This window comes from Bicyclus anynana, chromosome 25 (assembly GCF_947172395.1).
Source record: "Bicyclus anynana chromosome 25, ilBicAnyn1.1, whole genome shotgun sequence".
Classification (NCBI taxonomy): domain Eukaryota; kingdom Metazoa; phylum Arthropoda; class Insecta; order Lepidoptera; family Nymphalidae; genus Bicyclus; species Bicyclus anynana.
The window spans coordinates 681,932-709,185 of record NC_069107.1 but is presented as its reverse complement, the minus strand read 5'-3'; the positions used below and the strand labels follow the sequence as shown (position 1 = coordinate 709,185).

At 36.3% G+C, this 27,254-nt stretch overlaps 1 protein-coding gene across 1 annotated transcript in view; it reads right to left on the bottom strand.

Annotated features, from left to right (window-relative positions):
• LOC112051759 (apolipophorins) overlaps positions 1–25,930 on the bottom strand; it is a 48,080-nt gene extending 22,150 nt beyond the window's left edge. The window contains exons 1-27 of the mRNA XM_024090538.2: positions 25,747–25,930; positions 15,227–15,253; positions 14,467–14,663; positions 14,021–14,185; positions 13,377–13,526; positions 12,718–12,910; positions 12,240–12,403; positions 11,640–11,710; positions 11,210–11,375; positions 10,172–10,354; positions 9,452–9,604; positions 8,582–8,729; positions 8,022–8,142; positions 7,077–7,239; positions 6,607–6,801; positions 6,141–6,320; positions 5,260–5,797; positions 4,814–4,990; positions 4,297–4,640; positions 3,964–4,179; positions 3,688–3,820; positions 3,043–3,418; positions 2,378–2,606; positions 1,584–1,738; positions 1,206–1,359; positions 568–792; positions 6–181 (exon numbers count right to left, since the gene is read on the bottom strand). Of these exons, the coding sequence (XP_023946306.2) occupies positions 6–181; positions 568–792; positions 1,206–1,359; positions 1,584–1,738; positions 2,378–2,606; positions 3,043–3,418; positions 3,688–3,820; positions 3,964–4,179; positions 4,297–4,640; positions 4,814–4,990; positions 5,260–5,797; positions 6,141–6,320; positions 6,607–6,801; positions 7,077–7,239; positions 8,022–8,142; positions 8,582–8,729; positions 9,452–9,604; positions 10,172–10,354; positions 11,210–11,375; positions 11,640–11,710; positions 12,240–12,403; positions 12,718–12,910; positions 13,377–13,526; positions 14,021–14,185; positions 14,467–14,663; positions 15,227–15,253; positions 25,747–25,828 (5,081 nt within the window). The 5' untranslated portion in view covers positions 25,829–25,930. The remainder of the gene's footprint in view (positions 1–5; positions 182–567; positions 793–1,205; positions 1,360–1,583; positions 1,739–2,377; positions 2,607–3,042; positions 3,419–3,687; positions 3,821–3,963; positions 4,180–4,296; positions 4,641–4,813; positions 4,991–5,259; positions 5,798–6,140; positions 6,321–6,606; positions 6,802–7,076; positions 7,240–8,021; positions 8,143–8,581; positions 8,730–9,451; positions 9,605–10,171; positions 10,355–11,209; positions 11,376–11,639; positions 11,711–12,239; positions 12,404–12,717; positions 12,911–13,376; positions 13,527–14,020; positions 14,186–14,466; positions 14,664–15,226; positions 15,254–25,746) is intronic.
• Positions 25,931–27,254: the final 1,324 nt, after the last annotated feature.

Genomic DNA, 27,254 nt, shown 5'->3' with positions numbered 1-27,254 from the left:
CTTACTTCTTCAGTCCTTTGTCAGGGAAGGCTGCTTGGAATACTCCAACTAACTCCATACCCAAGTCATCACCGTAGAATGCTTTAACTCTGTATGTGTCGTCCATGCTATCGCCCTCTGTGTAAGTGGCAGATGCATCTAGGATTCCCTTCTTGGGTAACATAGTGCCACTTATTTCATTCTGAAATAAAAAAAAAAACGTTTTTTCACTTTATATAATTAATTAAAATATTCTGTTTTAAGTTCATTAAGGTAAAATATAAAAGTTGCCTTTTAAATATGTTTAAAAACATTTGAATAAAACAAAAATAAATATGGGAAAAGGGAAATTGTAATGGAGAAAATGTACTCGTAGTTAGCGTCGTTTTAAATTATTTGTTGTATTGTTGTGGAAGGATAAAAGAAGAGAGAATGGACGCAGAAAATATAGTAGGAGTAGTGAAAGAGAACTTGTGTGTAAAAATGATAAGTTGATAAATAGAAGAGAATGACATATTTTGCTGATTGTGATGAGTGTCGTTATAGTTAATAATGAGGAGATCTTGTGTTTATTAATAATGTATTTACCTTGAAAGCAACATCACTGTTCTTGCCCTTGGGGATGTTTTTATAGCTGAAAGTGTTAAGAAGATTTTTGCCACCATTTATTTGCATTTCGATTTGTCCCTCCAAATCTATGGTTTCTTTTTCCCAGTTGGTATTGGTAACCTTGGATTTGTATACTATAGTCGAAGCTGGTCCTCCGCGTTTCGAAGCATCGGAAAGTACTACTTCGGCGTGGCCATTGATAACCTGTGTGTAAAAATGTTTCGTTTCACTTGTAAGAAAAGGATTACTTTGCAGCTCTAAATCGGAGTGCCAAATTCAATTGTGATGGTAATTTTGTTTCTCTTTTGATAGTACTATAAAAATTGCGTAACGTTGTTAGTAGTCCGTTGAATTTTTTTTTAAACCGTGATGTTGAAACAATTTGCTAAAGCGGATAAAGAAGATTTTTTTACTTTAAAAGCATAGATCATAGTTTCACGAAACACCAATTGAAAAATCTGATGTTCGAAAATGACTTTTTTCAATAAAATTAATTGAATCTTAATATTTTATTTTTGTAATTGGAGCTGACATAGTAGGTACTTAAGTCCTACTGTAGTACTAGTACCTTAAGTCTTATTATTCGAATAGAATAAGGTAAAATAAATAAATCTTACATTATCTTTCTCGGCAAAATCTCTGTCGACCTTCAGGCTCAAGCACCGTTCGTCAGGCAGCACTACCTCTACGCTGCCGTGGTTCTTTCCAAGAGTATGGTACTCTCCGTTAAGGTTCAGCTCAGCGTTTTTACCACCGTACGCAAACTTGTTCCTATAAAAAATCATTTTGTGTAAGGTTCATTATCTATTATCGAATACTATCTAATACAAGACGCCCCACGGTTTCTCCCGCGTTGTTCTCTTTACCGTGAAAATACAGGGATAAAATATAGCCTACGTACTCATAAATAACGTGACTTTCTAGTAGTAAATGAATTTTCAAAATCGGTTCAGTAGACCCAGAGATCCCTACAATACCACAAACTATATACTTACTTGCTGTCGAAAAGTTTGTCAGTCTTTTTGGTTGCAGTAGAGAAATGTATCTTGTCATTATTGCTCTTTCCGAAGTTGAGGTAGAGATCCACATCAGCATTGTATGTTGGGTCTTTGACTACGAACTTAACTTCCCCTTTAATCACACGGTCAATCTGCGGCAGAAAGAATTCATTTCCTATATAACAACTTAAATCAAAGTACAACCTTAATAAAAAGTTATTTGAGTAGGCAAGATTATATATTTTATCGTCTTTTTCTTATTCTTAGGAAATAATTTGTTTCTGTCATGTTATAACAGCAAATTCAGAGGACATTATAGTTTTGTAGGTAGGTAGAATTAATATAGTCAAATTGAGCATTTTGAATTCCTGGTCTGGACTTAATAGGCCTATCACTTTTTTAATATCGACGGTGGAAATGAAATGATTAATAAGGGAGGCAAAGCATTTACATGAGATCCTTTAAAGTTATTTATTTTTTGTAGAGATATAAGACATAGATTCATTTGATGTGAATAACACAATTTAGCCTAAATTGTTGTTTTTGAGTTTTCAACATACCCCACATTTATTAAATCCAAACAAATTTATTGTTTTGATGTATGGATTTTTGTAACTCTTTCACACACTAATGAATATTTCTTGGAATTAAAAAAAAATATTATTAAAGCCAGGAAATTTTAAATAGCACTCTGAATTGCAAATTTAGGTTCTTTTTAACAGTGTTTTATGTGGATTTCGACTAATACATACATTATGTATACTGAGTACAAGTAGTATAATTTAACTTACAGGTTTGAAGTGCACCATGATGTTTCCATTGCCTTTGCCGTCACTGTCAGTCACTTGGAACTGACCGTTGGCCGTGATGGCGTCTTTGAGATTGAACTTGAGCTGTCCGTTGGTGTTGGCTCCGGTGTTGATCTTCAGCAAGTAGTTCAGCAACTCGCCCTTGTTGGAGCTGGTGATGGTGGCGTGGCTGGAGTACAACTTCGCGGTCTCGATGTAACCAATGTCAAATCTATGGGACAAGTTATGAGATTTTAATTTTTTTGTTGTAGTGAGAGAGATTCACACCATGAGATTTGTGAAGATAGAAAGACTGATGGGAATACGAAAAAAATAGACACGTAACTTAAATTGAACATGGCGGAGATCCAAGATGGTGGATTGGTTATTTGAAATGCACCTTCATGGTATGGGTATTGAATGAAAGGGTTTGCTGCATGGGATACGAATCAAATTATCACGTGATCTAAATCCAATAGTAATTTTTAGTGCGTGCTAAAAGCGTACTTTTTAGGTTATTACTATTTAAACTATTTTCAAAATATTTCTTTCTTAAGACTACTGTGACAAACTTGGCAGTATAATTACTTCATAAAAACTGTCATAAAGAGTGTTTGTACTACTAAAACGCAATAACTATGTAAATTATAATTATATTAAATGCTCACTTCAAATCGGAATCTTTTCCAGTGCCAGAAATCTTGAAGTGTCCAATAACACCAACGTTCACATCGTTTGCCTTCATTCTGTGTAGTACAACACCAGAGAGCTCGTATTTGCCAAGTTTCTTGAAGTCAATGTAGTTCTCTAGATTAGATTTTTCAGCGGAAACTATGTCACGTTTGTAAAACCCTTCGACTTCTTGATTGTTAATATTGACCACCCATTTAACTTTGTAGTCTCCCTCCTTTTTGATATGCGTACGTCCGTCTAGCTCAATGCTTGCCTTTTTGTCCATGTATACTCCACCAACATCAAGGTCGATCTTTTTGGGATCGACTTCCATATCATATTTAAGTGTGAAGGGAAGTGCATGAATTTCAACTGAAATAATAATAAAAAATAAAGCTCAATAATACTGTAAGTAACTAAAGATTCAACCAAATGTAATAGGATGGAACAGTTTGCAAGGATTTTAGGTGTATGAGCAATTATATTAGGAGAAATAATTTTACGTCTTTCCGAGGAACGGGACAATACTTACCTTCATTTACGAATTCCTTGCGAGGAGCTTTATAATATTCATTTTTGTGGTGTAATGTGACAATTAAAAAATATGTGGTTTATGGTAATAATATGCTAGATAAACTTACATTTATTTTTGGTAATAACAGTGAACTCAGCGGAGGAAACGTAGTGGCGTTTGTACAACTGGTTGAAAGTAACGCGGTTCTGAGGATTGCGGCAATCTTCGCTGTAGTAGAGATCAATATCGTTATGATAAACCTGTAAAATTATAAAGAGTTAAATGTTGATCTAATCTAAAAGAAAAATATGAAATGTATTTACATTGAAATAACAAGCGATATTATTAAGCTACCATCCCATAAAGATCAAATATAGATGAACCTATAATATTCATTACTTACATCTCCGCCATTTTCAAAGTGACCGTTAACTTTGAAGTTTATATAAGGATTCAATGTATTTTGGAAATCTGCCTTGAAGTCGTAATTTGCTAAAGAGCTAGACAGAAGTATGCTGTGTTGTCCTCTCATCAGTTTTAAGTCCATGTCCAATTTTCTGGGTTCTCTACTGAAGTGTCCCATCAAGGTCACTGGTTCATTAGTTTCCGGCAGCGTAAACTGTAACAGAGTGGAATAGACCTCAGTAAAAGCAGTCTTTCATAATTTCAACTTTCTATTTAACCAAATCAGCAAAATTTTGATCGTTGTTCAGTTTATCTATGTGTTTATGCTTACCTTGACACCAGATACAGTATATTTGACGCCACCACCAGATTTCTCCTCTACTATTTGCCCATCAACATTGATATTCTTTTTAGGGCTATTCGGCACTTGGTACTCCAGAACTGGTTTGTAAACATGGCGTCTATCATTTCCTTCAATGTTTAATCCAACGCGTCCGTAGTATGAGGCTTCATCCATTTTTGCTTTCAGAAGAAGGGCGTATTCATTTGACTTAGTGTAAATTGAGACTTGGCCAGACAAAGTTTTGATAGGTGATTCCAGACTTGCTTTAATCGTTTTCTCTTCTTGGTTGTTTATAAAATCTGCTATTACTTGGGTACGACGGTTTTTGGATCCTGTAAAATCATGTTTACTTACTGATTAATTAGGATCAACAAACTCGAGAATTCGATCTAATTAACTGAATGCAAAACGTGAGAAATCCAAATTATTCGATCTGAATCGGTTTCAGAGCAAATACTGATCCATGTGGTTATTTTTATTAATACATTAGATGTTTAAAATATACCTTCAGCATCGAATAGCAGTTCGATTCCATATCGTCCGCCGTTGGAGTCAGAGCGAACAACTCCCTTGAGATGGTATCCTCTGAGGTCATTCTTCTCCAGAACTAAGTTAACTTTCGTTGATCCAACAAGTGGATAGTGGGCCAAGTACTGGGATATTGAGTTTTGTGACTTTGGTCCTGCAAATAATAAGTTCTATAAAGTAATGTAAGTATATCCGGATTTTGTTTTTTATTTGTGTATGCAATTTCAGCTTAGGTTATAAAAATAAATAATAATTAAATAATGACTATGCTAACTCTTCTTAAGAAATTAAATGTTTCTAAATCATCTCAAAAAAAAATTCAAGAACTTATAATTTAGTTTTTAATATCATCATCGACTGAACATTGTTTACGGAAACTAAATTACAATAACTTAATAAAAATTAACCAACTATTTTACTTACCAGAGAATGAGAAAGGCAAAGACACTTTTCCACACAAAGTCAAGCCCAACACTTGCGACAGCTGGTCGAAGCAACCGGAGTATTCATTCTTTTCAGTGGCAGCCGATATAGGTTTCTGTTTCTCCAACTGACCCTTTTCAGTGGTAAAGAATACCATATCACTGGATGCCGTAAGGATTTCCTGCTTGTCAAGAGGCAAGCCCCATTGGAGATCGATTCCGTGACCATTCTCAATGACCTTAGCGACGACGTGACTACCGGTAGATGAATGAAGGTTTGTCATAACCTTGAGACCAGTTGCAACCGCGCCAGCATCTACGAGCATCATTAAGGAAACTTCAACATCAGTGCTTGGTATCAATTTGATGTCCACTTTAGCAGATTCAGGGTTTTTGAGGCATTGACGGATGTCTATGGAAGAAGACACGTCGACGCGTCCAGTGGCTGCACCAACTGCGTCCAGTTTAAGAGGGAGACCGGTAGAGGTTGGGTATGCCAATTCGGCGTCGAGGAAAAGAAGGTGACCACGGAGCTCTTGCTGCAAATAAATAAGACATGTTAATAATGTGAAGGTCAGGAGACCTTAGATTTTGGAGCGCAAGGGAGCAGATTCTAGGGTGTTTATGTAGAGAATATGACAGGTCAAAATAATGGGCGTTTCTTTAACTACAAGAACCTGTTATTGAAAATCCAAAAGTGAACTTGATCTTAAAATGTTGAAACGATTGTTTGACTTGTGAGCAACTTGAATAGTAACCAACACAAAAACAATCGTCATGATTGTATTTATTTTGGTTATTCAAGTGTAATGTTAACTATAAATACGGGTTGAAATACTTTATCTATCAAAATCTAAAGTACCATTAAAACTCGTTTTTTACCTGGAAGTGCTTCATTTTGTTCATGCCCTCGTTCACCATCTTCAGAGATTCGTCAAGGAAGCCGTTAGCGTCAAAACCTTTACCATCACCGAACGATAGGAACACAGCGTCGGTTCCGAAGAGTTTGATGTACACGTCCAGATCCAGTTCATTGTTGTATGGTGCTGCCTCTTCTTTCACCTTGAAGTAAAAAAGTAGAATGTTAAAAGCACAAATATGTTTATAAGTAATCCCAGTCATTTATGAGTACTCTTGTGATAAGCACATAACAAACTTACAGAGGATTACATCCGCTTATAGAAGGTACTAATTTAGTTAGTAGCGAAAGCAACAGTGGATTGACATAGTTCTAAAAATAGCGGAAATTGATGATTTAGAGTTTTAAAGTGTGGATTAGCGACACTAGCGGAAAGGGAGACATTGTTCCTTTAAGTAGATGTTGGATGAAGTTTATAAAATGTCTTACCTGTCTATCGAAATTGTCAACTTCACTCTTGATGGACCGTCTTCCCCTCACACTTTTCTCGGCTTTATGTACAGATTCTCCCAGTTTTGTCTTCAATTCATCGAACATTTCTTGTGGATCCTTAGTACGGAAGACACCTTTCGGTCCCAGGAAGTGCTCCACTACGCGATCTAAGTTACCTTGACGTCCTCCGACCTGCAATAATCAAAAATTCTGCTAAAATGCGTAAATGTCAGAAACCAGAATTATAACACAAATGACTGTGAGCAACAGCAAGAACTTAAAATGTTGATTATAACGCCAAATGTTTATTTCTTTTAATTTTCTGCATCGAAAAAGAAGAAAGAACTAGAGTAAAGAAAGGAGATAGATTTCTAAAACGTATCATCTACTTGTATACAATAGATTTTTGAAAATTATTTTTGTAACCGCCTGCAGTAATAAAGGAAGTTAGTACCAGTTTCACTTACCTCAAGAATATTAACATTGTGTCCAAAAACTTCAGCAGTGAGGTTGAGACTGACGGATCTGGGCAGGAAGGAGTCTTGCGAGTAGATGACTGATTCCTCCACGTTACCACCCACACCCACGGCATCCACGTTGTAGCTCATCTCACGGTAGAAGGAATACTTCCTGGAAATCAAGTTTATCTTTCAGATCAAGGAGCCTCTGATAGTCTGACAGATCTCATTTTATGAAGGCTAAAAGTTTATCAAACCAAGGCACCGTCACAGGTAAATAATTATGGAGATAGCCAAGGAGTTTGTTTGAGGAGCTTTGGAAGGTAGCAAGTTTTAAATGTCCAAATTCTCAATAATTGTCCAATCTTAATATATTATTTGTTTCGATATTATGGTAGATACTGAATATCACAAACAATTATGTATCAGGCCCAGGTATCGCGAGACCCATAACTTTGTTGCAACTTCGCTAAGGAGTCTTAAAGTTCTCTCGAGAAAAAACTGTTGAGGTTTGTTAAATGGTTGCTGCGAAGCTAAGTGACTTGACACTGACGCACATTTTAAGGCGAGGAAAATATTGAAAAAAATACCATTTATATTTACTTAGTCGGTTGCAGATCTGGATCCTTGAAACCTGCTATCTTCCTATATTTATTAGTTACTATTCTGCCATTAACACAAATTTTATATAGATTTTTTTTCGTTAATAATAGGTACCATCTAATTTGGGAGGTTAGCAATCATTAGGGCTAATTTAACATTGATCACTGCTTCACGATACAGTGATCTGGTACTCATATTGTATCATTAGCACAAGTTTTTGTTCTAAAATGTACGTTTAAGAACAGGCTTTCCTTGGATAATATGTTTCCCTGAATAATAAGCTTGCTTTCGCATGATATGGCCCAGGGAGTCGATTATATAATATTGATTTTTCTCTTTTTAATTTCTTACCTGTCGTCAACGTTGTATTTGTTGGGGATACCGATGAGCCCGTAGTGCTGTCTGGCGTGCTGCTTGTCGGGGTTAGCTGACGCGCGGATGGCGCGCAGAGATGTTGAGATGAATCTACCCACTGCAGAACAAACAAATGATAATATATTCTAACGTTCATGTAGTAGTAGTGAATTTCAGCCCCGCATTCTGCAGACCACTAGGATTTTTGCGGATAAAAGTAACCTTTGTAGTCACGATATAATTTATCCCCAATCAGAATGTCAGCCGAATCTGTTTTGTACTTTTAGTAAAAGCATAATATAAGAAACGTACGAACTTTTGCATTTATATTATTAGTAGAAATAAGCAGCAAACAATACAAACTTTAAACGGAATTACTTTGGATTTCAGACTTCTGACTTTAGGATAAACTGTTTAGGAGTTAATTTTTTATAATTTCACAGAATTGTTATCCATAGACGCAAAAATTAATTGTTAACAAGAAATTGTTTAGAAGTTCGTCATTGTTCTTAGATTTTTTTTTCAAGCGAGTCAGTAAAGTTCTAAAAACTACATACCTTGATGTACAGGTTCAGAGTCCAGTAGAGTCTTGATCTCGTTGGCAGACTTTCCACAGGGACAGTCGATGACGGCGAGGTATGCCTTAATGCGGATCTCGGAGTCCAGTTGACGGTTCTTCATAATGTCTAAAGCTGTCTTCTTTATCTAAAAATCGAAAACAATGCTTCAGAATAATCCGTTTTTGTGAATACCGTGTATAAACTGTTGAATTGTAAGATGTTTTTTGTTTTCACTAAGTTTTCGTTTGTCTTTCTTCTCTTTATTCTCTGAATCTTATAAGTTCTAGCAACTTATTGTTGCGATGTTTGTTCACATGGTGAGTAACTGAACACTGCACTCATGTACGTGTTCTTGCGGTGACTAACGTTTATTAATATGGACATAAGAAAGTGTGAAAGTTAGAGCTTTTTATAGAGTTTGTCAGCTTTAGTTCCTAATAAACTCATAGGTAGTGCGCAGCAATAGAGTTTGGATCATGGCAGCTTCGCGAGGTAACAAGTTTTGGAAGTCCAGACACTCAAGCGTAGTACACAGCGTGTTTTTTCATTTTCCTTGGGATAATTATGACAAATAATCTTCATATCAAACATGTAGCTTTCTGGTAACCCAGCTAAAACTGCCTTTAATGATTAAATTTTGATCGATTTCGGTGAAACGCTTTTTGTAGTTGAATTGATTTACTAGTACGCCCTCATAATAGCTAAAGTTCTTATGATGATTTTCACAGCCGAGTCGCACACTAAGTAATGATCCTACTGCATCCAAGGCTTTGGGTTCGATCCTTACTTTGTTTGAGGCTTGATAGCTATGATATGTGTATTGTCTTAATATATTTATATACTTAGCACAAGTTCAAGGTATCTCACTTTAGTTGCACAGGAGTCAGCTTGGAAGGCTTCCAGGGCGGCTACTCGCAGTCTAGCTTTGACGTTGTTGTCAACTGCGCAATGGACCACCTTGTCAACCAAATTGTTCTCCAAATGGCCGATGTTTCTGATACCTTTCAGCACTGCCACGACCTGGAAGAAGAAATATTTAGTATGTTAAGTTACACCATAAAACTATAAAAAGTAAAAACGTAACCACAATATAATTCTCGTAATCTGAATAAACTTCTTGAACCAGAAATATAAAAACCTGGATTAGGGGTGCCACAATAATTTTTAGTAGCCTGTGCTTTGTTGTGTTATTAGAATAAATTTGTTCCTTTTTGCCACAGTATTTTATTTTTCTAGAGGCTTGCAATTTAAAGAAAAATATTTACAAAATACATTCGCCATCTAATCGTTCAACCGTAGGTATGGTAACCAAAAATCCAGCTCTCCCATTTGAAGTTACCCGGCGCATTTGAGTACCCAAGCAACCGGTCAAGAAGGCTCCAGACTGAGAAACCTCATTTCAAGAATCTATTCTAGAAGTGCGCAAACAGGGATTGTTTCAAAGTTCTTTGTAAACGCCATCTACTGGTAGTTTAAAATAATACACACTTTTAAACTATGCCTGTAGGTGGCGGCACGAATCACCGTGATTCGTGCACTACCAACTTACTCATGTAGTTCGCAAAGAAGTTTTATTTAAAAACTTACATTATCTTCTTCCAGCTTGCTCTTGGGCTTGCAGTTCTGCAGTTTAGCGCCCAGTTTGTTGCTCAGAGCGACCACGCCGTCCGACTTGTCCGAGTGGCAGTTGTGGTCGCGACAGTACGTGCCTGCGAGCGCACCTACTCCCAAGTACACGCCTTTTGGCAAGTTGGGAAGGTCCAGAAGACTCTACGGAAATCAATAAATCGTATTTATAGAATCCTCATATGTACTAATAAAAAAAGTAAAATTTGTCAGTGTGTGTGGTTGTAGAGAATATTCTTTGGATCTAATAAACCGATTTTGAAATTTTTTTTACCAATAAGACGCAACGTTATTTGTGAAACTACACTTTACCACTTTATCTCCAAGTTTTACCAGAAAAGTGGAAGAGGAGTGGCGCAGCGTCTGCTTGTTATCTAATAATAAAAGAATAGAAACTGAATGTACCTACTTCCAATAAAACTACCAAAAACAAAAATGGGCTGTAAAAGAACTACAATAAAATATTTTGAATGTTCTACTTTCTGTCACATTGCATTCAAGTATGCGTTTTTAAAAGGTAGATTGTGGGCTAGCCTATTTGGCTTCGCTTCATGAAGTTCAAGGATTTATCGCGCTATAAAGAGCTGAGTTTTTCTCTCGTTCTTTAAGTTGTCGTTCCCGGTTATTGACAGCGTTACGAGCGGTCGTATCCTTAACTGCTTTTGTGCGTAACTATCAAGTCCCAGGCATGACGTCCGGACGTATGCTCTCTCCGAACAGATTTACTATGCAAGGAAGGAGCTTGGAACTGGTGCCAGTAACTAAATATTTTCAGAGTAAAATGTTAGCTTGGTTTGGACCTATAATGCGGCTGACAAGGAGTTCATCTGATAACGATCGCTAGATTCAAACATAACCTAACCGCCTACCTACATTGGAGTAGTTAGCATCTATGTTCATAAGAACGAAAGGCCTATCATGAGGCAATAAAATAGGCTGATTATGGGGACGAAGGCCCTATCATGAGTCATTAAAATAGGGATTATGGGATTTACTCACTGCAGCTGCCTTGACTGCCTCACTGGTCACATGTCTAGCGTTTCCTAGGGACAAGAAGACCACTTTCTCTTCAATGGTATTCAACTCCTTGCTCTTCAGAATTTGGATGGATGCCTCAATACTGTAGCCTGTTCCAGCACGGAGCAGAGCGTCCAAGTATACACGCCTGAAAAATTAAGTTAGCTTAAAATTTATGATTTGCTGCAGCTAGGTGTTTGAAGATGGAGGAAGCAAAGGATTCAAGATTCAAGAAATACAATCCAAATTGCAGATTAGGATTCAACGGATCTAGATTCGATCTAGTTGTGGCTGTAGTAATAATACACAATTTTTCATGTCACCGCTGAAGGTGTGATAAAATAATTACGAGTATAAATTAGGAAAAAAGACAGGAGATAGAGTGTATAGAATAAATAAAATGAAAATTTACTTTTCCAAGTTGTTTCCTTTGACTTGTCCAAAAACTTTCAACAAGTCTTCTTTGTTTGCTGTTCGGAAAATCTGTGAAAAAAACATATAATTTATTTTTCCATTTCTCCATTAAGTATTGTTTTACTACTAGATACTCTGTTCAATAATATAAACGTTTTCTTTTTGACGTGACGACGTCTAATAATTCGATGGAGCCGGCTGCACACTCGAAAAAAGATCGTCATGTTTCGTTTCCTCGCTCTAGGGTTGCCAACTTTTTTACAAGAAATAAGGTGTATTCTGGTCTATGAAGATTATTTTTATAAACAGTATTTTAGAAAAACGAACATTTTCTTTTGAAAAATGCAACTATTCCATTAGTATTTTTTTATGACGTTGTCACGTTCAACTATCGTCAGTAAACCGACTTTACAGACAACTGATTTTTTTACTATCGATAATTATAGGTATTTAAAAATAATTCAAGTAAAAATTAAATGAAGAATTAAAGAGAGAATAATGTTTTAGTCTGAAAATCATATAACATCATATATCATCAATACATCTAAATCATAACAGACTTAAAAAGGTCTAGTCACTAACTATAGTATGTTCTTACCCTGACGACTTGAGCGAAAGTACCAGCAGATTTGGAACTGGCTTCAGTGGTCAGGGTCTTAGAGGCCTCCTTGACGGCGGTCAGCACGTTCTGCGGGCTGCTGTATTTGGCTGAGCCGTCGTGAGGGTTGTCGAAGATGATGGAGCGAGGTACCGTGCAGTGACCTTGAAATTATTCACAAGTTTATAGTACAGGAAGTAAGTAAATGGATATTCATGCTCTTGCCATCATCATCATCATTTAACAACTGATGGACGTCCACTGCTGGGTATGGGCTTCTTGCATGGCCACTTGAAACCTGTTATACATCCTAGGACGCCTTTATGCTTCATGATAAATTACTAATAGATTATTAAATTAATAGTTAAAACAGTATCACTCTTCTAACAGGCTGGTTCAATTAAATTTCTTTTTAAATTCTGTAGAGCAATAATCTTCAAAACAGATCCAAAGTTTTCAATTTATGAATAATTCTTACCTCCCGCTCCGTTTCCTTTAGTGGTGCCACTGAGGGACAGCTTAGTGTTGACTTCGGCTCTGGCGCCGTTCTCTCCAACAGAGAAGGGTCTGTACAGGTATTGTTCGACTGCTGCGATCTTCTCCGGCACTCCATTGTTGACTTTGGTCTCTACGTTCAGGATTGACTGGAGAAGTTGGGTGTTCTTGATTTCCTGTTGAATTAACCATTTGTCATGTAGAAATTGTATGCATTAAATAATTTACTTTTGTTTCTTTATTTTGATATAGGTTTTTCTTACTTAAAGAAATTTTTAATAGGATCACAGATTTTGATTTTGATATTGATAAGTCTTCCATATCTATAGGTTAATTCTAAACTACCATAACGCCTGATAAAAAACGAAGAGGTAGACAACGATTGAGGTAGATTGATTGATCTTGCCATAGTGCATGTGAGGTCAGTTCTCCTCTTTTATAGGAAAAGAGACCTCTACTCTTGACGTCGACATTTAAAGTAGGCTTATGGTAATAATTATTTTTCCAGGATACCCTGGAGGTTTTGCATTTCGCAAAAAAATATCAGGTAGGTAAATCAGTTGGTGCATGAAGACCAGCCAACTGAGGATGAAATTTTTCAGGCTTATGGTGTGTGGATTGGGGATTAGGGGAGAGACTTACAGCGGTAGGGTTGTAGACGGCTGTGATGAGCTCGTTCCTGGTCTGCTCACGGTGCGCGCAGCGGCTCAGGTCCCGCGTGCGGTGGATCAGCACCGCTCCGCCCTCTTGCGATGAGCTGACCTCCGTGGGACACGCGCCAAACACGTCGGTCTGTAGAAACAAACACATTGATAAAATTTAGTCTATCTATCCATCCCATCATAAATTCGAATGTACGTATGTCTGTCACTCAATCTGTAACCTTTTCACGGCAACACCGCTATTTAACCTAGGGTATTTCTTATTGCGGATAAAGACGGCCTTTTGACGTGCTGAATTGCTCACTGATGATTCTTAAAAGTCACTCCACAGATTAAGTATCTTTTGGATGATAAAGTCCACATTGATCTGTTTTACATTGCACCTCAATTGAAGTGACACAATAAAATATTTCTAGTATATCTTCCATGGAAAATCATTGCCAAAGTTGGTGCCATTAATTTTGCCTTTAACCTGCCTTTCCAACCGGTGGTAGAGTCTTCAAAAGTGCTTGTCTAAATCTACTTTTAATAAATGAATTTTGATTTTGAAATACCTTTAATTGAGTTAATGAACAGCTATGTAGATTTAGCAGACAGTTTAAATGACTGGCAAGTTATCTGTACCTGTGTCGAAGGCTTCTGCTCTGTCTGCAGCAGTGAGATGATCGCTCTCTTCACGTTGAGGGACCAGCGCGTGTCTCCGTCCTCTGAGCAGATCTCAGGTCCGACGCGGCCGTCTTCCAGGTTGAACCTCACGACTTTCTCAATTCCTTTCGGAGCTGGGTATTTCTAGAAAATAGAAGAATTGTGGTTGAGATTTTACAGCTTCAAATTGAAATGCAACTTCGTATCATAGAATTAGACGCGTCATGATGCAGAAATGCACTGCCTGGACCGTGGACTCATAACGAACTCTGAACCCAATCATACCGGAGGAAGAGAAGAGAAAGAGTAAAATTTTCTATTGGTAGATTCTTTCTTTCGTCTCAGGATGGATGATGTCGTGATGCGCATCTTGGTCCTAGGTGATCTATCTGCTTATACCGTCAACTAGTAGCACGTATAATTACCTTTCCATCAGGTCCAGATATTGCCAGCGAGTTGACCTTCAACGACAGCTCACAGTTGCCGTAGGCAGTGACTGCAACCTGCCCGAAGATCTTCACCGTAGTCTCCTGTTTGTCTCCGCCAGTCAGGTATACTCTCACCGTGCCGTCCACCGCATAGTTGTATGTATGCCCATTTAGAAACGACGCTCCGGATGATGCTAGAAGAAAAAGATGTTTCATTAATTATAGTTGGAGGAAGTTCTGCCACGAAGCAGCATAGTTATGTTGTCTTGTAACTAACTCCCAAATTTCACCACCATTAAAACATGTTAATTGTACGATGAAGTGTTTCCATGGGATCAGAACTTTGTGGACAGTAGCTGATTAGGTAATTCGATAGTTTCCTTTACTTATCTATACTAAAGCCATACTGGATGTGCACTGTTTACTAACAAAAGAATAAACGGAAGACCAGCGCTGCGCTGGTGCATCCACCACTAGCGTAGCACATGCTGAGTGCTGTCAATGTACCACACACATATTTTTCTGGATTAATTTAATATGTTTTTTTTGTTGTCTGCTGTTTATTATGTGTGTGTGTGTGTCCAAATAAAATAATTTTCTTTTTTTCTTTCTTTCTTTCAAAATAGTGCTGCTGATCTAAAATGGACTTCTTTTTCTCTATCTCTAAATAATTCATAAATAATTTTAAGTCAACGCGCATGATGGAAGTCCTGTCGGGTCTATGTTGTAGTTAAAAACAAAATGACAAGTTACTTACACCTCTTACACGAGAGATCGCATTTATCTGAAACAAACAACACATTCATAAATAAACCATAATTATTATGTATGACCATAATTATTTTATCAGTACAAAAAACATCGATAGTATTGACGTAATTACAAAATTATACCTACCTAGTTGTTTTTATAAAGTTTTAGTCAACTAGCCCTAGATCTCTGGATTTATGGAACCGATTTTGAAAATTCTTTTACCACTAGTAAAAGTAAGTAAGTTTCTTTAGCCACGTTATTTGTGAGTGTCATAGGCTATATTTTATTCCCGTATTCTCACGTGGAGGAAGCGGAGCGTTGGGTAGTCGTTCATATACCTACTTAACATTTTTATAACATTTCTACAAACTTGCGTTTAGTACAAAGTCTTTTATCTAGGCAAACACTGTGACGCCATACTAAGGGTTCTAATATTGACCTCATTTAAAAGATTATTATTAAAAATCTGTGTCTGTCGAAAAAGTCTGTGTGTAACTTTTGCACGGCTAAACCACTGAAACGATTTGAATAAAATTTGGTAAAAACACATTAAACCTCGGAGCAGAACATACGAGTAGGTTTTTGTCCAGATAAAATCCATTGTTCTCGCAAATTGTAAATGTTTAGATGAAATTTGGTAAATACACAAATTGGACCTTGGAACAGAGCATATAATACTTTTCATCCCGAAAAAATCCATAGTTCTCGCAGAATTTGTAAATTTTTGGATGAAATTTTGTAAATAGATAAATTGGTCATTAGGACAGAGCATAAAGCGGAGAACCTGTTTTTAATTAAAAAAACTGTTATCATCCCTATTTGAAGTGTAAAGTCGAAAATTATAGAAATATAAAATAAAAACTAGATTCAGTTAACACGTCTCATTCTGAGATTAAACCTGAATAAGGGTTGATAATGATGATGATGATGAATATGTAAATCTGAATGTTCATAAATGTAGAATTATTAAATTTATGTCTGTTTCTTGTGAATATATCGCAACAAAATAAATAAAATTTGCTATTCCAGATTATAATTTCTCTACGTGCACATTTTCAAAATACATTCAGCCATTTAGGGGTCAATAAAGTGTTTTTTTTTATAAACACCTAGAGGCCGAGACAGGGCGTCTGCTAGTATATTATAATTCATTTAAAACTATCACTTGTTTATATATGCACGCAGTTATGATAAGGTTCTGAATCATTATGTTTGCGATTTAACTGATCCATTTAAAGGAACTCTTACTATGTAGTGAGTCCACTATCTCTGTACCTTGACCCTCGACCCTCTATCACGACCCTTATGTTTACAGCACGATAGCAAATAGTAATTAGATTAATTAATACATATTTGTGATCTAATTATTGACGGATGTTTGCATACCTATTGGGTGATTCCGGTTATTTTGTTTACGTAGGTATAAGTACTTCTGTACTTTTTGATAAGAAAGCAAACTTGTAATATTCATATAGCTTATGCTGGGTGAAACTGTAGCTAACTAATGGTGAAAGAAATTAAAAAAAAAACGCTAAATAGTTTTTGAAATAAATGGTCACAAAAATAAAATCGTTATCTCTTTATTATAGAAAAATGGACCCCTGAAAAGATGTAAACAAAACAAAACACCCAGATTTAAATATATCTTTACCGAGGTCAAAAGAAAGCCCGATTGGGGTCCACGATCAATCTTCCCATCTCCGTGTATGATCGATCTCAGGCATGAGTGAACCAATTACCCAATTTGTCACAACCGCAGGGGGACCCGATTGTCTTTATAGCTTTATTTGGGGCCCAGAGTATGGTATATGTACAGCGCGGAATCATCCAGAAATTTTCATGTATTTTGGACAACTTGACGAGTTATTTTGAAATAAATACAAGCGCGTGGAATTCAGTTTTTCCTACGGGGACTGTGGAGTTTTCTGTGATGAAAGTAGTCTATGTGTAAATTTTACACATTTTCACACAACATTTCAAATTTCAGCCAAATCGCTTCAGTAGAAGGTAAGTCCCAAAGAAAAGTCAACTACGGTTTCTCATATATTTAGATAAAGTGCAACAATGAATATGCATGGATTTTTAAAGGTAACCCGACGGGAATCAGCTTGCCTGAACTCTTCGCCGCTGAGAGGTACCCTTTGTGATAACTATAATGTAATAAATACTCTAAGAGCAACCTCATTTCTAAATGTCCATATTATAAAATTAAGTTAGGTAGGTATAAAAAAGTTAATTTTAACTTGCTATGGCCAAACAAAGTAAGTTTGTCCAAGATTGGGCAAAGTGGGGGGCGGACCCCACGTAGTGGGGCCAGGCTAGGAAGAAGAAAAAGAATGAAAGTATAACTTTTCCGTGCAAGTGAAATGAAAAAACAAATTATGCTACACAATCAATGTTGCCAACTATAGAAAACTAAAAACAGCAATGCACCAACATAACAACATTAAAAAAAGTAAATCGGTTAATTACTTGCATTAAAGTTACCGTATTCGGAAGAACAAAGCGAACTTTATTATTTTCTCATAACATTCAATCATAATGAGTAAAGTTACATAAATAATTATATATTAATCAAATCAATATACGAGATATTGATTACGACTTATGTATTCAATAACATTGTTGTTTTTAGGGTTCCGTAACCAACGAGGAACCCTTTTAGTTTCGCCATGTCTGAACTGTCTGTTGTCTGTCTGTCCCTGGTTTAGCTAAGAGACTATGAAGCCTCGTTCTGACTACTTTAGCATTTTAGTCGAGTAGCGTAGTAAACTACTTGCTACTGCCCAAAAATCGTTCGCACTTTATTCGAGTACAGTTCACAAGTTGAGTGGTTTACAAGATGAACCTACAATGCAATAAAGTAAACAAACTGATTAAGCTAATCACAATGGCTATAATAGAAGAAGTGGAAGAGGGAATTTATGTGATTTATAAAAATAAGCTATGGGTACGAAAATTGACGGCGAATTATTTCTTCGCACCAGCGAAACATCACTTTATGATTTTAGGAGCAACCAATGAACTCAACTAATTCGTCTGGTTCGGACTTGATTTTTTCCTTATTGTGTAAGTTCCGTAGGCTCCTTATGGGACCTCAGCGGCGTCACCGGGGGGTTTGGGCGAGCGCAGAAGCATCGTCTGATAGGGCCCGAAGGCAGAAGCAGAGTAGATGGGCGGAACGACTCTCTAAGGGCGTCTCCTTTGAGACTCGGACCTCGGCTTAGAGTGCCGTTCGGAAGGGGTGTTTTGGCCTGAGTGATTAGTAGTGAATAAGTTAGCGTGGACGCGTGGTCGGAGACGCTAGATGCCCTTTAAAATAGAGTAAAATGGATTGAGTCGACTAAGCTATTTACTAAATTAAACTAAAATTATAGGTGTTCAGACACGTTTAGCAGCTAAATTTTATGTAACTCGACTAAACTGCTAAAGTAGTCCGAACAAGCCTTTAGGTACTAATAGATAGATAGCTGTTATTTAATTTAAACGGAGCCATGGATTTTTCAGGCATAAAAAGTAGCGTATATTTTGCTCTAAAATCCAGAATACCAAAATTCCTTGAAAATGTACCAGACATAAATGGATTGTTACGTAGAATTAGGAAAAGAGACGAAATTAGAAATTAGGAAGAGAGTTATTTGCTTATACCGTTAACTATTAAACTAAGGAGAGAGAGATACGCTGTGAAGAGTTGTACCTATAGTCAATTGAGTATCGGATATAATCGTTTAGTACATTACACAGTTGACGAATAAACAGACAAGAGATGCCATCCGTTCAACTATATAGATGGTATTACAACGTGGGAAACCAATATTGGATATAGGTAGATCTAGATTGCTTCTATAATCGGGTAATTAGGTTTTCTGAGATTTCCTCTGTTTAAGATATTTTTAGTTAAAATTCGAGGCCCGGTATTGGAAAGTATAATTGACACTCTGACATAATATAGTTCGAAGAGCCGATGGACATTGGGGTTCCCAAGCTGGAATGGCGACCCCGCACCGTAAAGCGCAGTGTTGGTCGATTGAGATCATCAAGCGGGTTGCATGGAGCCACTGGATGCTGGCTGGAGACTGTTTTGATTGGAAGTTCATGCAACAGGCCTATGTCCAGCAGTGGACGTCCATCGGCCTATGATAATGATGATGATGAAGCTACTCTCATAGAGTGTGGAGGCTCTAAGCTCCACTCAAGTAGGAAGGCCTGATCAAGTAGTATTAAAATAGGCTGAGTCGTCAAGTCGCGTGAAAATCCAGTGGATATGACCTCTGCTTTCGACTTGGAGAGTGTAGGTTTAAATCCAGCCTAGGACATGCACAACTTTTCAGTTGTGTGCATTTCAAAAAAAAAAATATATCACGTGTCTCAAACGGTGTAGGAAAATCATCGTGAGGAAAACTGCATACCTGATGAATTTTTTAATTACTTCTCTACGTGTGTGAAGTCTACCAATCCGTATTTGGCCAGCGTGGTGGACTAAGGCCTTACCTAACATTCTGAGAGGTGACTCGTACTTAACAGTGAATATGGGTTGATGATGATGATGCAAAAAGGTGTAAATGATTTTGTTTAATTCATTAATTTCTTTAACTGTAAGTTATTCAACTGTCCAAATGTTTTGATAAGTTGATAACATTTGATCTAAGCGTAAAGTATTTATCACAATTTGCTAAACAATACTAAAACGTAACGGCTATTGATTGGCATCTCTTCTCAATGGGACCTTTGCACTCATTCTACAATAACAACGTAGTTTTTACGCAATTCTGGGAAGCATATTCAGATATTATTTTGTAATTATAATACAAACGGATGTTCACGGCCTATGGGGTTTTAGGGATCCGTAATAGTAACCTTGCTCACGAGATTACCGCCATGAGGAATGTTGAGTCAACTATTATTGTTCGATAGTTGTTTCAGTCAATGGTCTAATAGCGAAAACCTTCGACCAACACCTTAGAAGCTTTCACTAAACTGTTGGATCAAGAGTCGGATACAGAAGGCAGTGATTCTTGAGACGGCATTGTGAGGAGGTTCCTCACTCTAGAGCCCTGATCACCGGTTGCTTGGGCACTCAAATGTACCGCAGCGGGAGAGTTGAATTTTTAATAGTGTTTTGTATTATATTTTGTATTTGTAACATTGTTAAACATTTTAGAAAAAAAGAAGAGATAAATAAATCAGAGATAATATAATAATAATAATAATAATCATTTATTTGCTGAATTGTCAACAAGGAATTTATCTACAGCAGTTTCTTCATGTCCGTCTGTCCGTCAGTGGTTTATCTTAGATTAGTATTAGGAAAGTTGTGATATAGCACAAGTATATTTACATTAAAAGCACGTTAGGTCGTGAAATATAATCTTGATAAATATTTTTTTATGGCGACTTTTAGTGATAGGTAGGCAACAGTGGCGAAAAATTTCATTTTGACGAAGTTAAGCCGTCCCAAATAAAAGGCAATTCATACCGGTAGATACAAACTTCGGTTTCTCATACATTTGTATATATTCATTATAGTAATGAATTTATGTATGTACCTTTGGATTTTTAAAAGGTAACCTGTCAGGAATCGGCCTGTGACTCTTCGCCGGTGATAGGCACATGTAAAGTGTACATGCTTTATTAAAATCGTTTACCTCATAGTGTAAGACAACGTTGAATAGGACTTATTCTATATGATGTTACTACATCATCAACATATATTGTGGATGTAGTAACTTTTTTTTGTTATAGCGATATGTTTGTTAAGGTTTAAAGAGCTGATTTTTGTTTGAGTCAAGGTATCATCTCTCTGCCAGCTATACGGTTACTTATCGATAGGCACGTCAAAAACTGATTTTTAATGTAAATATAATGACATAGAAATAAATACTATCACAGTTAAGTAGGGACTAAAAATCTATTTAAACCTCTCAATCGTATTAAGGCACTAGTAGACGCCGCGCGGTCACCCGCGTGGTTCACGTTCCCGTAAGAATACGGGGATAAAATGTAGCCTATAGCCTTCTTCTATAAATGGGTTATCTAACACTGAAAGAATTTTTCAAATCGGACCAGTAGTTCCTGAGATTCGCGCGTTCAATCAAACAAACAAACAAACCCTTCAGCTTTATAATATTAGTATAGATTTTACCTTCCTGTCAAAAAACATATACCTATGAGCGAGACCGCGGGCTTTTCTACTACAAAATAAGTTATCTCAATAAAAAGTCCACACACAATGAATAGTCTATTACAATATACAAAGCGTTATTAATAAACCAATTTGATAAAAAGGTCGCCGATAATTCGCGCAAACGTCCAAGTTTATCAGTATGTTTGTATGTCATTCATTGCCAAGGAGAACTAAAATTACTTTAATTTAACTAACTTTACATCAACGTACTTTTTCTCTACAAGGTTAATTTGATAATGTATCTGTTTTATTTAAATATTTGTTGTAAGACACTAATTTTTAGGGTCCCGTACCTTATAAGGACAAAATATTAAACCCTTAGGTATAGTATGAGTTTATTGTTCTTTTGTCTTTCGAATTCCTTTCTCTTAGCGCTAATGCGTATTATTATTAAATACTCAGAGTTTCCAGCGAATTCGCTGGATGCAGGCGGCTCAGTATCGTGATGTTTGGAAGTCCCTACAAAAGGCCTATGTCCTGCATTGGACATCCATCGGCTGATATGATGATGATGATGACTCAAAGTTTTGCAATACCTTAAGGCTCTATGAGCTGTGAAAAAATGAAAATTTAAAGCAAAGTACTGAAAATAAACAACCGCACCTACTCCGTGATACCGTGTTATACCTACTTCATATTTTGAAATATGTTGACTAGCAGCTAAAAGGTCAATTAAATCAAATATTTATTTCCAGTTTTTATTACTGTGATCTTTGTAGATGAGGAATTAAGTATGTATTTATATTATCCTTAAAATTTTAGGCCTTCACAAATTATGAATTTTAGGAATGTTGTCTATTTCACATTTGTACGGAACCACTGGTATGTGAATTCTCCTTGCACTTGTCAATTTTTTTAAGAAAGCTGATTTCAGGGACCTATTTCTTAGCTTTTAAGTCAGACCATAGATTTGATGAAAGCATTTATCATTATTAATATTATGAAAGGGATTTCGAATACAAAAGTTAAAAACTTGTAAGATTATTTTTGTTTCAATTACTTTTTTAACTGGTATGTTTCGATTTTATATATCAATATTTTTATCGGTTTTGTGATTTTTTCTATTGTATTTTTTTTTACAGAAATAAAAAGATCCGTGGTCGGCAGTAGAGGTAATAACACCATAATGGTTGGAGTGAATTGATAACGCAATCTGGGGTCAGAGGGCGCCCCTATCTGTCGCGATGTTTATTGCCAATTATTTCACTTATCATTGTGTTAGCAACAGACATATCTGCTGGTACTGAGTTGCTTTCAATTTTGAATCCCTTTTTTTAATTTATGATCAATAATCGCTTGACAATCATGCCTGATGGAGATGAGTTCTAGGATGAGACGCTCTTGCCTAGAAAGTGCCTAATAGTTCTTCGTCATTGTCATTATCAACCCATATTCGGCTCACTGTTGGCCACGAGTCTCCTCTCAGAATGAGAGGGTTTAGGCTAATATTTCACCACGCTGCCAAAATTAGTAGAGACCACACGTAGAGAATATATGTCAATAAGAAAATTCTCAGATGTGTAGGTTTCCTCACTATGTTTTCCTTCGTTTTCCTTGAGACACGCTATATTTATTTTTTAAAATGCACATAACTGAAAAGATGGAGGTGCATGACCCGGACCGGATCCGGATCGGATCGGATTTGAAATTTTCATTTCATTTCAGAATATTTACTGAAAATATTTATTGAATGTTTACTGAGAATATTGACTGAAAATTTCAATCAGTCAATTCAATTTAAAACAGTCCATTCTTTCCTTTTCAAAGTATTGGCGTAGATTATAAACTTTGGCTGAGTTTGCTGTGGGCTCTTCTCGGACCAAGGCGCGTTTGGAACCCTCGCAACTTTAATTTTAAGTTTTCGACTTTTATTACCACCATTAGATTAAATTAAATTATGACATAATCTTGACCTTTCAAAAGAGCTTGTAAACTAAGCCTAATTGAAATAAATGAATTTTGAATTTTTTATAAAAAAAAAAAGGAATTTAAATAAATTAATGATTTACCTATTTATACTGGTACCTCCTAGATGTTAGCAAATTTCAGAATAGGTATCCTAATATTTCAGAATAAATTTCAGAACATCCAGGATGCTTGGAAGAAATCGCTACGTATCGGTACAAAAGGCGGCATTCTGTATTCTTTTTCTGTCTTATTAATTGTTTTTTCTTCTTATATTCTGGTGAACAAATAACGTGTAAATAAATAAATGATATCTACTTATTTTACACATTATCTCAAAACACCTTAACCTTAACATTTAGAGATGTGTTTACTTAGCGTTTGCGCCTTGACCTCCGTTATAAAAGTGCTATTGAGAAGCGTTAGAATAATTTTCCACCTAGGGGGTAAAAAGGTTATCAACATGTTGATTGCTCTGACGGACTGTCTAATTAATCGGTAAATTAAGTGAAATAACTGTGTCATTGGTTCATTGGTTTAACTTAGGCATCTGAAGTCCTGGATTCGAATCGGTCGGTTTTTTTTTGCTAAAATTCTCTCTAATTTCATAGATTATCTTTTTTATAGATTTTTCCAGAGCCTTTTTCGCTCTTAGCCATTAAAGTTGGCGGTTGTACAACATTCTCAGGCCGGTGTTGGAAGTTTGAACATTCCTGAGCCTCGGAGAGCACGTTCTATAGTAATTCCTTTTTTCTTATTATCTACAAATTAGCCCTCGACTGCAATTTCACTTATTAGATCCACACCCCTTTCGGTTTCTACAAGACATCGTACCGGAACGCTAAATTGCTAGGCGGTACGTCTTTGCCGTTAGGGTGCAAGCCTCCCACCAGCCAGACTGGACCAATTAAGAAACCTCAATCGGCCCAGCCGGGGATCGAACCCAGGACCTTCTTCTTGTAAGTCTACCGCACACGCCACTGCGCCGTGGAGACTGTCATTATTATAACATGTCTCGGTTATTAATGACGCCGCGCGGTTTCACTTGCATGGTTCCCGTTCCCGCAGGAATACGGTGATAATATATAGCCTTCCTCGATAAATGATCTATCTAACACTGAAAGAATTTTTCAAATCAGACCAGTAGTTCCAGAGATCAGCGCGTTCAATCAAACAATCAAACTCTTCAGCTTTATAATATTAGTAGGAGATAGTGATAGTTAGTCAATCACTTTACCCCAATCCTGCCATTTGCATGGGAACTGTATGATGGGTCTAATCTAAGCTGCTATCTTCTAATATTACACAATTTTATTCAACCCCTACCTTTGTCGGTTTATATGCGACATCAAGAGCCGTGATAGCCTAGTAAGAGCCGTGATAGTCCAATGGATGACCTCTGCCTCCGATTCCGGAGGGTGTGGGTTCGAATCCGGTCCGGGGTATGCACCTCCAACTTTTCAGTTGTGTGCATTTTAACAAATTAAATCACATGTCTCAAACGGTGAAGGAAAACATCGTGACAAAACCTGCATAACAGAGAATTTTCTCAATTCTCTGCGTTTGTGAAGTCTGCCAATCCGCATTGGGCCAGCGTGGTGGACTATTGGCCTAACACCTCTCATTCTGAGAGGAGACTCGAGCTCAGCAGTGAGCCGAATATGGGTTGATAATGATGATGATGATGCGACATCACAATGGAACGATAAAATCATGGTTTGACAAATTGCCAGTTCATCCTTACTGGTAGTATTTAAGCACGGCCGAAGTCTATTGTAAAAAAGTATAAAATCCTACATTGCATCGATCAGGATTAAGATCTGAGAATCGAATCCAGGGCCTATCTGTTGTTCCAGAGTGATTGACAAAATTTTTCTTGTTATGTTAATCTACTAAATTTAAGTGTGTTACTAATTTAGTCTTTTTCGAGCTTTTTCTTTAGGGTGCGATTGTAGAAACAATTATTTTTTAACTGTTTAAATCATTATAATGCATACTTTTCTTGAATTTTATACACCACTAACTTCTGGCATGAAAAATATAAAAAATAATAGATTTATAGTTAAAATAGAGTAAATAAAATCTGAAAACTTATAAAGGTTTTATATTTACTAATGTCTATACCTATTTAAGAAAGAAGAGCTTATCAATATGGCGATTAAACATAATACGAACAAAAGAATCTTATTGAAATTTTCAAGAACCAAGAATATCCATAATTCTTATATTTTTTAAGAATATATTTTATAATAGACAAAATGTTTTAACATAAAAAATAAAGTTTTGTAACTTTCAAAAATTATTAGATTTCATAAAGTTTAGTTAAGTGTATTGTTACTCATATGTCTATGTATTTTGAAAAAAAAAATTAAATTAAATTATTTATAAACTTACTTTCAAAATATACAGTAAAATTTACAAAAAAAAAAACTTACCATCGGAGAGAGCAGGGGTCCACAAAACAGAGAGTAATAAAATAACACTAAAAATGCTTAAACTTATGCTAGATGTCCCCATTGTGACGGGGTGTATATCACTTTAATATATCAGTCTCTAGATACTTATACTAAAAATACTATATAGACGTATCGCTACCACCACGTCTGGATGGCAAATGCAGGACTGCGCGCCCCTCTCCTCCTTTTATAGATGCAGCGCCATCTTATAACCAATCACCGGGCGGTGTTTGAATATCGAATTATAAAACTTTTATTGTGATTATTTACTGTCGATATTGATACGTAGAATGGAGCTTAGTGGCAAAGGTCACCAGGATTTGCTTTGATTGATAAAACTAGAAATTATGATATTACTAAGAAATAACCGATTACAATATTCTGCGCTTCGTTTCTACGCGTTCAATCTAGATAATCTCATCAAAACACAAATGTGAAAATGGGAGACAAATTCTGTGATGTGTGTCGTTATCGATTATGCCAACAAAATAAATGATTTCTAAGTGGTGGTGTAACTCTATAGATTATAGAACTTAGAAGATTTAAAGCTCGAGATTTAAATTGGCTAGTTTTTACCAACAATTAAAATCCTTAAAACACCTACGTGCATACTATAACAAAATATATATGGCTGGTGGCTGGTGGGAGGCTTCGGCCGTGGCTAGTTACCATCCTACCGGCAAAGACGTACTGCCAAGCGATTTAGCGTTCCGGTACGATGTCGTGTAGAAACCGAAAGGGGTGTGGATTTTCATCCTCCTCCTAACAGTTAGCCCGCTTCCATCTTAGACTGCATCATCACTTACCATCAGGTGAGATTGTAGTCAAGTGCTAACTTGTAAAGAATAAAAAATAAAATAAAAAAAAGACGATATAAATTATTAATAAAGGTAATTTTATGCAAAAATTTGCCAAGTTGCAGTTGAGGCTAGCAGCTAGTAACTTGAGTTCCTAAAGTAAACTTTTACTATTTTTGGAATTAAGAATCGATTTTTTATATATAGTCCCCCGGTATGAAAAAAATATGGGCAGTAAAATTCGATGAACGAATGACAGCGTTACGTCACAGTAAAGATATTACAAGCAGTATAAAAACTCGGCCGTATTTATGAAATAAATACCTACAGCCGCGCGGTACGTAAACATGTCATAGGGCTGCCCGCATGCAGCAATTTAATTACATTTGCTAACTTTGTGTTTCCACTTAGTTTTGTGATTGTAAATAAACTTTTTTTATATAAACAAATAAAATACTTTGTAAATTGTAGTAAAATGGGAAGTGATAAATGAAAATGCGTGTTTTTTGATTGGTTGATTTAATTAAGGCTGATACTACGTCAATGATCTTGAAGGATTGGTCGTATTCTTAAACATATTTATTTCGGTGATGCCATCTAGGTATTACCTCCACACTACGTGAACAAATAAAAAAAAAGATAAATACCTTCATGAAATTGTAGTGATTTAAAATAGATAATGAAACAATG